The 12,683-nt window shown below is 51.1% G+C and overlaps 4 protein-coding genes across 4 annotated transcripts; 3 read left to right on the top strand and 1 right to left on the bottom strand.

Annotated features, from left to right (window-relative positions):
- Positions 1 to 1,698: 1,698 nt before the first annotated feature.
- Positions 1,699 to 2,476, bottom strand: Aspvir_009933 (Tim17/Tim22/Tim23/Pmp24 family protein; the record flags this gene model as incomplete). The annotated part of the gene is made up of 4 exons (XM_043273071.1): positions 1,699 to 1,793; positions 1,860 to 2,054; positions 2,111 to 2,230; positions 2,293 to 2,476. 4 exons carry the CDS (start codon positions 2,474 to 2,476, stop codon positions 1,699 to 1,701), a joined length of 594 nt encoding a protein of 197 aa, XP_043129006.1.
- A 65-nt stretch (positions 2,477 to 2,541) lies between these two features.
- Positions 2,542 to 7,345, top strand: Aspvir_009932 (ubiquitin-specific protease UBP2; the record flags this gene model as incomplete). The annotated part of the gene is made up of 12 exons (XM_043273070.1): positions 2,542 to 2,630; positions 2,925 to 2,994; positions 3,080 to 3,829; positions 3,886 to 4,093; positions 4,145 to 4,190; positions 4,244 to 4,638; positions 4,694 to 4,782; positions 4,833 to 5,370; positions 5,432 to 6,089; positions 6,148 to 6,568; positions 6,618 to 6,789; positions 6,852 to 7,345. The coding sequence occupies 12 exons, from the start codon at positions 2,542 to 2,544 to the stop codon at positions 7,343 to 7,345; spliced, it is 3,930 nt and encodes a 1,309-aa protein (XP_043129005.1).
- Positions 7,346 to 8,237: 892 nt separating this feature from the next.
- On the top strand, positions 8,238 to 9,901 carry Aspvir_009931 (3-oxoacid CoA-transferase; the record flags this gene model as incomplete). Its single annotated transcript, XM_043273069.1, has 3 exons — positions 8,238 to 8,300; positions 8,354 to 9,533; positions 9,588 to 9,901. The coding sequence occupies 3 exons, from the start codon at positions 8,238 to 8,240 to the stop codon at positions 9,899 to 9,901; spliced, it is 1,557 nt and encodes a 518-aa protein (XP_043129004.1).
- An 891-nt stretch (positions 9,902 to 10,792) lies between these two features.
- Positions 10,793 to 12,061, top strand: Aspvir_009930 (glycerophosphodiester phosphodiesterase family protein; the record flags this gene model as incomplete). Its single annotated transcript, XM_043273068.1, has 1 exon — positions 10,793 to 12,061. The coding sequence occupies one exon, from the start codon at positions 10,793 to 10,795 to the stop codon at positions 12,059 to 12,061; it is 1,269 nt and encodes a 422-aa protein (XP_043129003.1).
- Between the last annotated feature and the right edge of the window lie 622 nt (positions 12,062 to 12,683).

Here is a 12,683-nt window from a genome sequence, read left to right as displayed (position 1 = left end):
CAATAATCCGGAGATAATGATGATCATGAAACGGTGGACTACTGCCAACCTAGGTAGCAAAGTACCAAAGTACATCCCCCCTTTTGATAATTGAAGCGTGGCTTGTGGAATGGCTTGAACTTAATGCATTAAAGTGGCTGTGAACCGCTTACTTTTCCAGCTGGACAGCAATGGCCACTAAGAAGCTCAGAATCATGTGGACACAGTGTGTAATTGTGTAAAATGAGCCAATGTATCCGTACAGAGTACGGAGTACTCCATACCTCCTTCTAGCGCTTGCACAAGTTGTTCTTCATAGCTTCGATGGTGTTCCCCCTTTTTAAGTGGCGACTATGATACCTACGCAAGTCGCAATTAGGAGGCAAAAGCAAAAAAGAATAACGGGAAAAAAAAAAGAAAAAAAAAAGAAAAGGAGACGGGCCCGCTGGAAGATCCTTCTGCTTTCCCCATCTGGCGAACGCGCCCAAACTGTCAATTATTATTTCTTCGACGTCATGCACGGTTCATCGTCTGTGATACGCATCAGTGTATAGTTGCCCGGCACCTGGAGCTCCAATCTGAGGTACCTCTGTTTCTGTCTACAGAGTACCACTGGCTACTATCAACCTTGAATTTGCTCAGACATCAACATAATCTACTTGGATTAAGTCATACCTAGGCTCGTATGCCTCAGGTACCACGAACGTGCCTTGTCCGACCACTCCCAGAGGTAGATTCCCCTCTTTCGAACCATGATTTTTGATAATACTTACTTCAGATGATGCATGAATCATACGGAGGAGGTCTCCATGATTATTCAGTCCTGGACATGTTCGGATAAATCTGATGGACCCAACTTTCTGCACCTATGAAAGTATTCGGTAGATAGATAGTATCTAACTGCACAGTATGCCAGTGATATTTTTTCCGCAAAGAGTATGCCTGGTTTCATTGTCCAGCAGGTATTATTTCGACAGCACTGCTCATACCAATCTCTTACTCACTTTCATAGAGCATCAAAAGTTATCCTAAGGAGAACATTATGTCATGCTAAGGGCAAGGGATACACAGTTATGAATAATGTGACATCATATTCGTCCCCCGCAGGGATTGTCATGCACACCTTAAGTTAATATTGACCTGCAAAGCAAGTGTCTCCTGTTCCCCATCGAGTACTTATTTTCCTTTCTGCTATCCAGTCATGATCTTCACTCTTGAAAGTCTAGCATTTCGTAGCCGGGCTGTACCATGATCTGTCACCACTGTCACCAATGCCACCACTGAGATGATTTAATTTGTCCATAACATATGCCAAGTGCACGCCCATAAGGGAAATTGTTACACGTCTGACATTCCAAAGTAATTCTACTTCTCAGCTATTCCTTTTCGTAACTATTGTCTCATGATCGACCGTCCGAGTAGATTCGCTCAATAGCTGCATCCATTGACAATAGTTCACCAATTGGCCGAGGAGACGCAAACTCTCGCATGCTATCGTCAAAATCTCTTCTCATGACGCGATCCGCTCGATTTTTTGTTGATCAAAGCTTAGACTAAGGGCGCTCGCTCAACCATCATGAAGAAGAACAGAAAGATATCATTGTGTGGAGCATGCCGGATTTGCTAGCTGAAAGGCATCCGACAGGAAACGATAATTTACACAAAAGAGACTGAAGACTGGCAGGATTGAAATTGCAACGGACATCGATTCTAATCACTTCATGATGCGGGTGCGGCGGATGTGGGAACCTCAATGCCGTATGTCTCCTTGAGTCTCTCTGCGCGTCTCTCTGCATACCCGGGACCGTAGATACCTATGGCAAACGATTTAGTAAAGCCGCCATAACTGTGATGTCCTGAGAGTTTGGGTATTAACACACCTCGTCCCTCACCCAACTCGGCAAACGTCTGCTCTGCCGGAGTTCTGTACGCCTTTCTGATCTGTGTACGGCGATCAAATTCATCTAGATCGCTTTGTGCCTTTTTACCCCACAAGGTTCCGCCAGTGAACTCGAAGGCGCCCATGGCCGTCGCCAGCGCAGCCCCGTAACCCAGAAGGGCGGGGAATGTCCGAGCTAATGCAAAATCAGCAATTGCCGCATGTGCATATTTCCAGAAAAACAAAACAGACCTCGAAGACCCAGAATGGCTCCGGAGAAGAAACCGCCGAGGGCTACGTTGTAGTGGTCGTCCTTCTCCCGCAGGTTGGCCGAAGCGTTCTTCACAAACTCATAGGTACCACCCATTGCGGCTAGAGAGCAACTGTCAGAATAATTCCGTAGACCAATTGATCTATTGTATGTGCATCCGTACCGAAAACACCGATTGTGCCGCCACTTCGCACGAAGACACCCCAGGGTCCAACGTTCTTCCTAGTGAGGGTGTTCTGGACGGCCGACGCGAAAAGACCGACTGCACCAGTAAGCACGGTGGTCTTCATCGCCGCCGAAATCGTATCCTTCGGGTGGTAGTGGTGATGCTCATCTTGCGGGGCCATGGTGGCGGCTTATGGCAAGAATTGTCTGCTGGATTGCCGTGGACAGGTCGTTCGGTCGATTGGGGATGTTGAATTTGGGATGTCCGGTTCTGCCGCTCGCGACCGCTTTCCCTAGAGTGGAGCTCCATGTGAGGTCAATGAGCGCAAATGACCGGTAAGTAGTCATTTATTTACTTTATTTTGAAACCTACGCTTTTAGATATTGTCAGTACCTATCACATTTCTGATAGTATTTACTCTTTACTGAAATATCTTGTGCTGATCGAAAGCGCCTTCGTCCTCAATCTGGCCGCTTGTTTTGCCTATAGAGGTGTCCCCGCTATCCTGCCTGCCATCTTGCGACAAGGGACAAGTGTTTTCCAGCAGTTACAACCAGTCCTTTTCCCAAATATTTCTGCGAACCTTGATATAGATTGTATGGGAACTGGGATATTGAAGAACGTCCAAGCTTTGGGCCTGGTGTTGCAGGAAACGTGAGCTCTGAAGGGCATACCCATGTCGTCTCCAAGGTCCGGTATGTAACTTTGTTGAAGATACCCATCCCATCACCTTCTTGAAGAATGCGCATTTTACCAACACCAACATTTTTGACTGCTAGGCAAGACTGCCCCACGGCTCGTCCAAGATATCTACGATTACGATCCGGCCAATCCTCCAGGAACTGGCCGCAACCTTCTCTCGGACGTCCCTCCAGTGTTCCCTGAAGGTCATGAAGGTCCACCCGACTTCATCTCGCCCTCAGCATGTCGCCATCAGTATATGACCAAATCGAACCAGAGCTTTCTACCCCAAGCGGAGCAGAAAAGGAGTACTGGAAATCCTTCCAAAGTGTCAGCAGTATGCTGGAAGTGTCGATATCATCTTCAGCTTGTTGTTAGCTCGACCCCCGGCATTGGTCAATCCAGTCAAGGGTTGCCGGATCACCTGCACCATCTGGTCTATAAATCTGGACGGCAGAAAGGAGGCGCTTTGCCAGCGGAGGTATCACCTAAGGGACAGACTGTGGAAACATTTCACTATGAGTGTTCATATCTCACATGTCCTGTGACGGTGTCTGTGCGAATCGCATCGCCAATTCTTGCTGACGAATGGGTGCGGCTGCTGGTAGATCCTGAGCTGCTGCGACAGCGGGCGGACGAGGCTATTGCGACACATCCTGAGCGTTTGGAAGGTGTTGGTCGACCGTCGCCTATCACGGTTCTAGAGAATCTTCGCACTTACATATCCAATGCACTTCATAACAGTCAGCATAGCAAGTCTATATCTGCGATAAACAAGAGATTCATGACTTGTTTCGGCGTTGAAGGAAGGCCGTGCAAAGACCTGTTGGAATTTGTTGGTTTTTCCGTGAAGGTCTGTATCACGTACCTCACATCGGGTTTTCGACTTAATTCTAATCCTTTGCTCAGAACGAGGGATTTTGGGAGCCTCCCAAACCAAATCCTTGGGCGGAGTATCCCTATCAGGATCAACTGAAGATATTTCTCGACGACGTTATACATGAACTCTCTGCACTTATAGAGCAGCGGCCTTTGGCAGAGAAGAAGGGCCATCAGGTGCAGAATACTGAAACCCCGGCGTTGAGTGATATTCTCTATGCAATGGATGCTTTAGATTGTCAGTCTTGGGTCGCAAATACCAGAAATGGCGTTGCTAACATAGCGCCAGATCCCAAAGCTTTAAGGGCGAATGAGTTCCAAATGGCACCTGCACCGTATGGCCACAGCAATCGAGTGTCTTTCGCAGAGTGGCTGACTAAATATCTAGTTACTACGAAGATTTGGGTGTCGTGGAGGACATGTCGGCATCGTCAGTCGTGGAAGCCTTCAATAGGCAAGTTTCCATTGATCCAGCAAGGTCACCGCTTTACCTACAGTGTCTCAAGTCTATTGGAAACTTGAGGGGTGGCGATGATGCCCAGATCATAGAAACGGCGGTTCAGTTGGCGTATGCCGAGGGTCGATACACCCACGAGGATATTGTGGATGCTTACAGGTACTTTGGACTTGATCACGATGATCCTCGCCTCACCGATGAAAGCATAGTTGGAAAGTTCTACGCTTTTTTGAGTTCTACTACACAGGAAAATGAATCGCGCATTCGACTCTGGAGAATCGGGGATAGCAGAAGAAGTGAGCGTATCAAGTCCGCGGCAGAAGACAGTGAGTGATTCCCTCTCTAAGTTCTACTATATTACTGTACTAATAGTTGAGCAAGGGGTCACCAATGTTGAGCAAGCTCAGGTCTTCCTCGGCGTCGATAGTAAAACAAGCGACGAGTTCGTTCTGACCATGTATACCACGAAGGTAAAGGGCTAGTCGGCTTTGCAATAGGCCTGGATGCTGATTGTGTTCAGGTTAACGACAACCCGTCGACTAGGGATATCGCAAGGCGTGCTGTCGAGCTAATTGCGGAAGCTCGAAAGTCGGCTGTCTTGAGGCATTTTCTGAAGACGGGCGAAATGACAACCGGGGAAATGGATGTTGCCGATGCCTATCGTTTGCTCCAAATTCCTGATCGCACCGTGGACGATGGAGCGATAATGGCAGCTTACACAATTTGTGTTGATGAAGCTCCTGGACAAGCCGAGCGATACTATCAAGCCTTGAGCATCATCGCCAAGGACAAAAATAGCTCTCTACTCAGCAGTATGATCGCGGGGCCGGTTGCCGCATCTGGCCGTGACTTGTCCGAATGGCCCGTCGGATTGCAGAACATTGGCAATACCTGCTATCTCAATAGCTTACTACAATTCTATTTCTCCATTCGACCCTTCCGAGAGATGGTCCTGGACTTTGAGAGTTTCAAGATGGAGCTGGATGACGAGAGTTTGAGCAAGAAACGCGTTGGTTCCCGCGAAGTCCTGAAAAAAGAGGTTGAGCGGTCTCAGACGTGTAAGTGTGGTCCAGTTGGATGTGCAATATCCGAGCGACTGACCAATCTCTTCATTCGCAGTCCTGAGAGAATTACGGACGCTGTTTCAAAACATGATCACTTCATCAAATTCCTTTGTGACTCCTCGTCCGGAGTTAGCACGTTTGACGCTAATAAGCCCGTCCAATGAAGCAGCAATTCGGCGCCGGTCGACGATATCTATGACCAGACCTGGCGGACTGGGAGAGATAAATGGCATGCCTATCATGGGTCCCCTCGGCCCGCCTTTGCAAACGACAGATCGAAGCCATAGTCCAACAGATGCCGAGACAGAAAGGCCCAAACGTAAAACAACAAGCGACGTGGATAGTGAAGCAACGCTTGTATCGGAAACTGCCAAGCCAGATACGTTGTTGGCTCCCAACGAGGACAAGGAAAATGAAGCGCCACCCGCGGACGCCGTGTTGACAGATCTCTCAGTATCTCAAGATATCGAGAGCAACCTTTCCCCCAAAGATGAGGCGCTGGCTATCCCTTTCGGGCCACCGAATCAGCCCCCTCCTGTACCTCCGCGACCAACAATACAAGTCGATCCACAAAAGCAGCTTCTGGAGGAGGTAGAAATAGGCGCTCAGCAGGATGTGACCGAAGTGATCAACAATGTGCTTTTCCAGAGCCAATGCGCAATCAAGCCGATCGCATTCGCCCAGGATGGTGAACAACTTGACCAAGTGAAAGAGTAAGTTCGAACGACGCGTAGATTCGCTCAATGTACGGCGCTAACATATAATCGATAGCCTATTCTACGGACGGGCCAAGTCATATATTCTTGCGGAAGCGGGTGTCCGGTCCAAGGAGGAGTGGTGGTGTGATATCAAGGTCGACGTCGCCACGGGATCTCGTGATATTTATTCAGCGATCGATGGCGCCTTTGATGCCCAAAAAGTCAACGTCGATGATACCGTCGTGGAACAATTCGGTGCCATTAGCAAGCTACCTCCGGTCCTTCAGATTCAAGTGCAACGAGTACAATTCGACCCAATCAAGAAGAGCTCTTTCAAGTCCACGCATCACCTTGAACTTAAGGAGACGATCTACCTTGATCGTTATATGGACACACAGCATCCCGAGATCATGAATCGACGACGGCAGTGCTGGGAATGGAAGAATACGCTGAAGACACTTGAAGATCGCCGTGCCGAGCTGCTACGCCAAACCGTAAGGAATGACATATATCAGTGTTGTGTTAAAATCTAACTGATTTTAGGAAAATGATGGCCTGGACTTGGCAACTCTGTTCGACAGCGCCAGAGCGGTTATTGACGACTTGAATCATCTAAAGGCGGATCCTGAAACTGCTGACGATGCCCTCGACATCAACGCACAGCTTCCATCTGAGCTAGCCCAACTCTCTCAGATCGCAAAAGCCGAATTGAACTGTGAGCATTTCTTGCTTGTTCGAGGCAGTCGCATCATCTTTAGCTGACCTCTCTCATTCTAGATGTCGAACAAGAGATTAAAGATACACAAACCATGATTTCCAGCCAGTTTGTGGACTTCAAGCATCTGGCCTATCGGCTATATGCGGTATTCGTGCATCATGGGTCTGTCGAGTTCGGTCATTATTATATCTATATTTTTGATTTCAGGAAGAATGTCTGGCGCAAGTACAACGACACTGAAGTCACCGAGGTGTCCAACACGGACGAGATTTTCAAAAGCCAAGAACGCCAGAACCCTCCCACGCCATACTTTCTGGTATACGTCAACGATGGTCTCAAGGATCGCTTGGCCGATCCTGTTTGCAGGCAGATTATTGAAGATCCTGCACCCAGCGAGACTATCCCCTCGACCGAAGCCACTGTTCCCATGGAAGGGGTCGCTGTGACGACCTTGACACCTCAACAGGACGTGGACATGGAACCTCCTGCCTACGATGAGGCTCTGGCTGATACTCAGAATTCAGGTACGAAAGCTGTCCTCGATGTAAAGTGAGTACCTGTCGGTGCGGCGGGTCGCAAGTCTCGTGCTCCGACATGGTCGGCGAACAACGAGGCTGATAAACGTGGTGTGGATTAGTAGGAACAGAGAAATTCTCTCCGACACCTTCCACGACGCCCAATCCACTTAAACGCAAGAACGAAGGCGACACGACTTGTGCGTGACGGTGTACTCTACTCAGGGATTGTTTGTCTCGGCCGACTTGGTTGAGTTCCTCCAGTCATATTATGTCTTCTGATGCCTGTGCATACTAGCGGGATTTGATCTATTACTTTGTGTTCGTGTAGATAATGAAAGAGACCATGAGGCATGAATGATGATCTATATCAAGCACGTGATTCGGCCATGATAAGTCAGCGGACGAGCTCAAGCGGCCCCGCGGATGATGGGTCGGCACCGGAAAAGGCAGGGGCATCGGCTGCCGACATCGGATGAGGTTGACTGTCACCCCAGATTGTAAGCGCTATGAAGTGCTCAAGGTGCATTCACTAGGCAGTAACTGTAGATAGCAAACAGACTAATCTGGTATTTGGCTAGAATGAGTATTTTGTTCGCATTGTGTTTATGCTGGAGTACTCAACCGAAATGCTACTGATGATTGGCTGCTGGAGCAGGTGCGGGGTATTTCCGGGGAAGGACGGCAGACGCGGGTGACTTTCCGCAACTCCGCGAATGGCCGCTCGTTTCCAGCTTCTTATATTTCTCCGCACCGCCTCGACCTTGAGAGAGGCATCTCATAACCTCCTCTCCTAGTCTTTGTCTTGAGTCTAATCCCTAAGGATTTCTTAATTTGTGATTGAGGACGAGTATTATTAACGACCGGGGACTGTTGCAGCTTCTGTCTAGCTGTTTTTTACTTCCTCCCTCTTTACACACTCCCTTCATAATGCCTTCACAAGTAGCGACGTGTCTGCGCCTTGCGCGGCAATTCTCTGCCAATCCTGCAAAGGTATTCGGCGCACTTATTTGGAATCATTTGACAGACTAACGACTGCTCTCTAGCACCAACGATTCCTCGCACGAGCATTCTCGAGCAGCCTTCGCCGGAATGAGATCAACAAGGTGGTGGCTTCTGCCGAGGAAGCAATCAAGGATATGAAGCCCAATTCCACCCTTCTGGCCGGAGGATTTGGCCTGTCCGGTGTGCCCGACACACTGATCGGCGCCGTGCGCGCCAACCCCTCGATCACAGGCTTGACCGTTGTCAGCAATAACGCAGGCGTCGATGGAGCTGGCTTGGGTCTGCTCCTCCAGTCGAAGCAGATCAAGAAAATGATTGCCAGCTACGTTGGAGAAAACAAGACCTTTGAGAGGATGTATCTGACCGGCGAGATCGAGCTGGAGCTGACGCCGCAGGGCACGCTGGCCGAGCGGTGTCGTGCCGGTGGCGCCGGCATCCCTGCCTTCTTCACCCCAGCGGCCTGTGGAACGGTCGTCCAGACCGGCGAGCTGCCCCTCAAGCATAACCCCGACAGCACGGTGGCTCAGTACAGTCAGCCGCGGGACGTCAAGGTCTTCGACGGCAAGAGCTATGTGATGGAGGAGGCGATCAAGGGTGACTATGCCTTTGTCAAGGCGTGGAAAGCGGATAAGCTGGGTAACTGCCAGTTCCGGTACGCCGCGGCCAACTTCAACGGGGCGATGGGCCGCAACGCCAAGATAACCATCGTCGAGGCGGAGCACATTGTTGAACCGGGTGAGATCGAGCCAGCTGCCATCCACCTGCCGGGTATTTATGTCAAGCGCGTCGTCCAGAGCACGGCGCCGAAGAACATCGAAAAGCACACCTTTGCCAAGGAGGATGGCGACGACACTGCCGCCCTGGGCAAGGGCGACACGGCCACGAAGCGGGAGCGCATCGTCCGCCGTGCCGCCAAGGAATTCAAGAACGGCATGTATGCGAACCTCGGTATTGGCATGCCCATGCTGGCGCCCAACTTTGTCGATCCCTCGGTGGAAGTGATGCTTCAGTCGGAGAACGGTATTCTCGGTCTGGGCCCTTACCCTAAGAAGGGTCAGGAGGACGCGGACTTGATCAACGCCGGCAAGGAGACCGTCACCCTCATTCCCGGTGCGGCCGTCTTTGGCAGTGATGAGTCGTTTGGTATGATTCGTTCTGGACGCATTGACCTGACCATTCTGGGTGCGATGCAGGTGAGCGCCCGTGGTGACCTGGCCAACTGTGAGTTCCCCCTTCTTCCCTCCTTACCTGCCGTGACTGATCGATATGTTGTAGGGATGCTCCCCGGTAAGATCAAGGGCTTCGGAGGTGCAATGGACTTAGTCTCCAACCCCTCCGCCACCAAGGTGGTGGTGACTATGGAGCACACAGATAAGAAGGGCAACCCCAAGATCGTCAAGCAGTGCGAGTTCCCTCTGACCGGCAAGACCTGCGTCAGCCGGATCATCACTGAGCTTTGTGTCTTTGATGTCGACTTTACTGACGGATTGACCTTGGTCGAGCTTGCTGATGGGGTTACTGTCGAAGAGGTCCGGAGCAAGACGGAAGCTCCATTCAAGGTTGCGGATGATATCAAGCCCATGCTGTGATTTATTGCTGTGGTAGCGCTGCGGTAGCGCTGTGGTGACGCAGAAATTTGAAGTTTTATCTGATACCTATCGCTTGAGCGTGATTGCATTCGGATTGTACATAGCATATGTTGATGTGTCACCTTTATCTTGTGTCTTGCTCTTTTTTCTTATGGATGAAAAACTTTAATTATCTTGCCCTGGAATCGAGCCACTATTCCGAGGCTCAATTGCGATACGACGGTCCTGGTCTACATGTACTTTTTCTACCAGGATTCTGCCATTACCTGTGAATTATTTAGTCTATCGGGTCTACGATCAGTTCTAACGTTTCAGAGAACACTCACGCTGCTCCGTGCTGATCGATGCATATTCCACGTGGGTGTCTGACAAGGATCGACAGAGCAAACTTTCTAGAAATTGGAGAACAAATACGGAACTAATTGGACACGACTATACTTCGAGTCTTTGAGAGTTCCAGGGGAAGAAAACTGCCGGCAAGCCACTGATGGGATCATTCCGATCTATTCACTGAGGCCAATCTGGAGAATCAAATCACCATCAGTGCTGGATGCATGTGCCGACAAGGCATTGACGCCAAGCACGCCAAGAACCAGCGTTGCTTTCAAAGCGGAGAAAAATTGGAGATGCGCGGGATTTCGAGCAAGTCAGATGTTATGGTTTGTGCACGGGTCAGTGATCCTTATCAGCGGAAATTGCCATGCAGGGGGGTGGGTATTGCTGCCATGCGAACTGGGGAGTGAATGGTCCCATGTGCTCATGTCATCATGGAAGAGACTGGGGAGGTAATTATGGCTATCGAGTGAATACTCGATCTCGAGGCTATAAAAGCGCTATGTGATCCGGTTGGAGGAGGAATACACATAGTCCAACTTCTACGCACAAGTGCAGATGCGAATTATCAGCACAATGCATTTCACATCTCTGATCCTCACTGCCAGCTTAGTCGCAGCAGCACCCTCGTTCAACCCCCGCGGCAATGGTCACTACTCTAGTCCAGCAGTCACTAACATCCAGGTCGGACCTCGTCCGTACTACCTGGTCGACGCAATGGCCGACAGCCCGCTGAAAAAGGAACTCCAGTCCTGCTCGGAGACGCGTATCAAACACGCGCCCGCCTTCTCCATCTCCCACCGCGGCGGTCCGCTCGAGTTCCCCGAACACACCCGTGAGGGCATCCTCGCCGCCGCGCGCATGGGCGCAGGCATTATCGAATGCGACGTCGCGTTCACCTCAGACCGCCAGCTCGTCTGCCGCCACTCGCAGTGCGACCTGCACACGACGACCAACATCCTCACCATCCCGAGTCTGGCAGCGAAATGCAGCGTCCCCTTCCGGCCCGCCGCGAACGGCAAGTCCGCGACGGCCAAGTGCTGCACCTCCGACATCACCCTCGCCGAGTTCAAGTCCCTCTGCGCCAAGATGGACGGGTACAACGCCTCCGCTACCACGCCCGAGGACTACCAGCACGGCACGCCGGCGTGGCGCACGGATCTATACGCGACATGTGGCACGCTGGTAGAGCACAATCAGTACATCGAGCTGGTGGACCGTCTAGGCCTGCAGTTCACCCCGGAGCTGAAGACGCCGGAGGTGGCCATGCCGTTTGGCGGCAACTACACGCAGGCGATGTACGCGCAGCAGCTCATCGACGACTACAAGGCGCACGGCATCCACCCCTCGCGCGTCTGGCCGCAGTCGTTCCTGCCGGACGACATCTTCTACTGGCTTCAGCATGAGCCCGCGTTCGGCAAGCAGGCGATCTACCTCGATGAGCGCATCGATACGGCCGCCGGATACCAACAGGCCGTGGACGGAATGGCCGACCTCGCTAAGAAGGGCGTGAAGATCATGTCCCCGCCCATCTTTGCGCTGCTGAATACCACTGCGGACGGGGAGATCGTGCCGTCGGCGTATGCGGTTGCGGCGAAGAAAGCCGGGCTGGATATCATTACCTGGTCGCTGGAGCGGTCGGGACCCCTGAAGGCTGCGGCCGCCAAGGGAGAGTACTATATCCAGTCTGTCAAGTCGACGATCACCGGGGACGGGGATATGTATCGCATTGTGGATGCGTTGGCGCGGAAGGTGGGAGTCAAGGGGATTTTCTCGGATTGGCCGGCCACGGTGACGTATTATGCTGCTTGTATGGGATTAGCCTAGATTCCCTTATACTGTACGATAGACTAGCTAGATTCGTTCGCTCAGATCTGCATTGGCTGAGGGTTTCATGTATAGTGATGCTCGAGGGCACGGAGTATAACGTCCTCAACCTCTCATAACTCAGAAAGAAATCCCGAATCAAAATCATCTGTACGAGCATCTCGGCATGGGAGACGTCCTCACGTCAATGATTCCCGAGTAATCTCGAAACAATGATGGAGCTGTGCTAAAGGCTTAACCGCGTACGTGTTTGGCAGCATTTGTGGAATCATGCCCTCCGACGCCTGATTGGCCACGTGCCTCGGTGCCTCTGCAAAGTCTTCTGTTCCAGCCAATCAGACAAACAGAAACCTGTGTGCTAAGAAGCTGCTAGTATCGCTTAGCCTCTGTTCGGTAGTTCATCTTGTGTCCTTGTTTGGTGTCAAGGTGTCAACGGAGTCAGCAAAAGGGTGGTTATCCACTCTGGCGTTGCCTGAATGAGGAGGAAGCGCTAAACATTTCCCCAATGATCAATCAAACGAGCCTCTGTGCTCCGTTGTATCCGTCCCTCCCGAACAGTCCGTTCTACAGAGGAGTATCTATCTGAGTCCGAAGAGGCCGACAGTGAAACGCCAAGAACGAT

This window comes from Aspergillus viridinutans (genome assembly GCF_018404265.1).
Source record: "Aspergillus viridinutans IFM 47045 DNA, scaffold_9, whole genome shotgun sequence".
NCBI classification, from domain to species: domain Eukaryota; kingdom Fungi; phylum Ascomycota; class Eurotiomycetes; order Eurotiales; family Aspergillaceae; genus Aspergillus; species Aspergillus viridinutans.
Note: the sequence above shows the minus strand (reverse complement) of the source record. Positions and strands in the feature narration are given on the sequence as shown.